This window comes from Frankliniella occidentalis, unplaced genomic scaffold (genome assembly GCF_000697945.3).
Source record: "Frankliniella occidentalis isolate FOCC.00 unplaced genomic scaffold, Focc_3.1 Scaffold317, whole genome shotgun sequence".
Lineage (NCBI taxonomy): Eukaryota > Metazoa > Arthropoda > Insecta > Thysanoptera > Thripidae > Frankliniella > Frankliniella occidentalis.
The window spans coordinates 144851-148023 of NW_026267442.1; the positions used below are offsets into that span (position 1 = coordinate 144851).

Here is a 3173-nt window from a genome sequence, read left to right on the forward strand (position 1 = left end):
ACCCCTCCCCCCTGCGCCACGCTGTCGGGTAGAAACGACCCTGGTTCGTTTAAAACATTGCCGAATACAACCCTTGCTTTTTCTCGAATACTATTAGGGTGTCTACGTGTTAGTCTAAGAAGAACATGCCAAGTGGACAAAGGATTTCAAAAAAATAAAGATATCTGCCGCAAGGGTATCAAATTCAATGAATGGCTCTTAAAGATAACTGGATTGTCCTAACTAATTGGACAATGGGTGCAATCTGCAGCTAAAAGAGGAGGCTTTCCTATGAATTTTGGTTTGCAACCATAAAAAATCATGTCATGTAGCTCTAAATGGGCTAGTTGTCGAATAAACACGTTTTACTTTTACCTGATTTTGAGGTTAAAAAAAGTCTAACCCCACACCAATTCGATGGTTGCCAGTAAACTTTGCCATAACTTTCAGGAATCAGTCAGGGTGGGAATGGCTCCTCCTATAGTTTGAGTCATATGTCACTGCGATTGCTCTATCCTCGTGAAAATTGATGGTAGACCAATGTGCCCCGGGGTCAAATGCGCCCCAATCTCCCCTACGTACATGTGTCTTGCAAACGGTCGATCGCTTTTAACGAATTCATGGACAAAAATCATGGCTTCGTAACTTATTACAGCGTTCACTCAAGGGAGCAGCTCCTATTTTAACTTCCCTAGCAGAATTAATGATAATAAAATATGCATAATTAAAGGTAAACTAGGTAGATGTACGCCAGACCACGTCTCGCGTAACAGGCTTCGCGATATCTCACGAAACACTGTTACGCTGCGACGCGCCTGGCATACATCTACCTAGGCCTGCGGCGCTGACACTCGAGTCGGGCAAAAGAAAGAGTCGTAAATAGGCCTTCGGCCCCAAAAGTCACAATTATTGCTCCTCAGGGTTTTATTTTGACGAGTTGACCCTTCAGAGACCATGAAATATTTGAGAAAAAACATTGAAATGGTTTGGGGTCATTTCCGTGTGAAAAACAGTGTCTGGCGCCTCAACGGTTAGAGATAGAGCCAAACGGACGAAATTTTCGGCCTAAGGGCCCTACTTTGATGAGTTACCCCTTAGGAAACATTAAAAAAATGTTTTTAAAAAACATCATTTTGGGGACCTGTGGTTTTTGATTTTTTTAAAATCCATTTTTTGAGCTAGAATGCTCTACTACGAACTTGATCTGTCTTTTTATGATACAAAACGACCCTAAAATTCCCAGGTCGCTAGCTCAATTTGTTCTCGAGTTATCGTGATGACAGACGGACAGACAGACAGACACACACACACACACAGACACACAGACAGACAGACGCGAAACTTTTTGATCACTGGAGTAATAGGCTTCGCTAATCGCTCAGCCAACTAAAAGTATCGAACACTAAGGCGTAAGTCCAAAAAAAAGCATCTTTTTTGTTTGAAGGTATTTCAGCGCAAAAACTATATATTATGAAACTGGACCGAAGAAAAAAATCGACATATTATTTCTGGACTTACACCCTTCTGCCAGATCACCACTGTAGTGGTGAGGACACAAAAGTCGCACCTTGAATAGGGCTCTAGTAAGTTGTGCACAAACCATTTCACCCCGGTAGAGCATTGTCATTATTTTTGTTCTGAACGTGATCCAAAAATTCCCTGTTAATCTCCAAAAATTGGTTTCCAAACCTTACGAGACTATCGAGAGTGAATCTAATCCCCCCACATCCCATGGCGCTATAGCTACATTCAAGCGAGATCACAGTGCGATGATGCTACCAAATTTTTGACACCGCGTCGCACGCTTGTCGAAGGTTACTCATATATCGGAATGAAGCTTTCCCATCAGCTGCACGCGATCACCGATGAGAGTGCGAAGTGGTGGAGATGGGCCAGCACTGTAAAAAAAATTCTGAAAATTCAGTAGATGTTTTTCAGAATCGGCACTCTGAATTTTGTTTGTTTTCAGACCATAACTCAAAATTTTCAAAGTTTAGACTGAAAATCCAGCCTTTTTACTCTGAATCAGGTTTTCAGAGCAATTTGTCCGAAAATTTTCAGTATATTTTCAGACTATACACTGAATCTGTAATTCAGAGTTACCGGTATGAATTTCGAGTGGGAAGTCCACCGGGCAGGTGGGCGAAGCACACCAGTAGCCGACGCTGTTCCCCACGCAGGTAGCCGGCAGCCGAATGGTTAAGGTTGCGGCTTCCGAACCTGAAGGCTGGCGGTTTGATCCCAACCAAGGGCAGTACCGAATGGACAGATATGTCTTCACCTGGGCATAGCCCTCTACCCCCACAACTGTTAAGTCGTTCGCTACGTGTTCATTTTCAACGTTTGCAAAAATATTTTTATACCGGCTGTCTGAATTTTCAGACTAAGTGGTAAACTTCAGACTTAAAGTACTGAAAATTCAGTAAAACTTTTTTTACAGTGAGGGGAGAAACAGGGGTCCGTAACTCAACATTACAAACATGATTGGTTCGTTAAATAATATTTAAACAAAATCGCAAATAAAATTTTAAGTTAATTTAGGAAACGTAACCTATTAGTACTTTGTTATTCTCTCATCTTACTTTCGAAAATTACAGATGTTACCAAATTCCTTCAACGTTAAAAGCGACTTTCGTTAATTTAGTGACAGACAAATATCACACAGGCCGAGCACAAAAAAATGCGTAGCACTTCAACACTTTTATCAAACTAATTTTTGTTAAATCCATAACGGTTATCTTTTTTTAAGTTATATATTATTTTTGTACATGGTAAGTGTCATGGTAGGCGTTATCGGTTCTCGGGTTTAGCATTAACGATTAACAAAATGTTATGAGGTGTTAAAGTTACGGACCCCTAGAAATCGAGGAGGGGCTGGCAGACTGGCAGCTTTCCAATTGAAAAGTCAACTTCATCTTTGGTTATTTCCCCTCTTTTTCGTGGCTTTGGCGGAGTAACTCGTAGGTACTTGGCCTAGAGTGCACCCTTTGAGTAATTCCTTGCTTACTCATCACGCCACGTCACGCCAGTAAATTCAGGCAGGTCAGCCTGACCAAAAACCTTGGGGGACACTCGTTCCTCGTTTTAACAAAATGAGTAAATGGCTAGTTTGGCTAAAAAAAACATAATTTTCGGAGGGGGAAAAAAGTGCATGCAGAGGCACTGGAAGGTTTTGACCTTTTCCTAAAACAAAT

General features: G+C 41.4%; 1 protein-coding gene across 3 annotated transcripts in view; it reads right to left on the reverse strand.

Annotated features, from left to right (window-relative positions):
• Positions 1 to 1829, reverse strand: part of LOC113207109 (uncharacterized) — an 11851-nt gene extending 10022 nt beyond the window's left edge. Inside the window, exon 1 of one of the 3 annotated variants that reach the window (XM_052273956.1) lies at positions 1669 to 1829. Coding sequence is in view for 2 of the 3 variants with exons in the window: in XM_052273955.1 (XP_052129915.1) it covers positions 1547 to 1606 (60 nt within the window). In the remaining variant the exon portion in view is untranslated. Of the gene's footprint in view, positions 1 to 1546 lie in introns of all 3 variants that reach the window. The other 2 variants (XM_026423500.2, XM_052273955.1) reach the window with 2 other exon arrangements.
• Positions 1830 to 3173: the final 1344 nt, after the last annotated feature.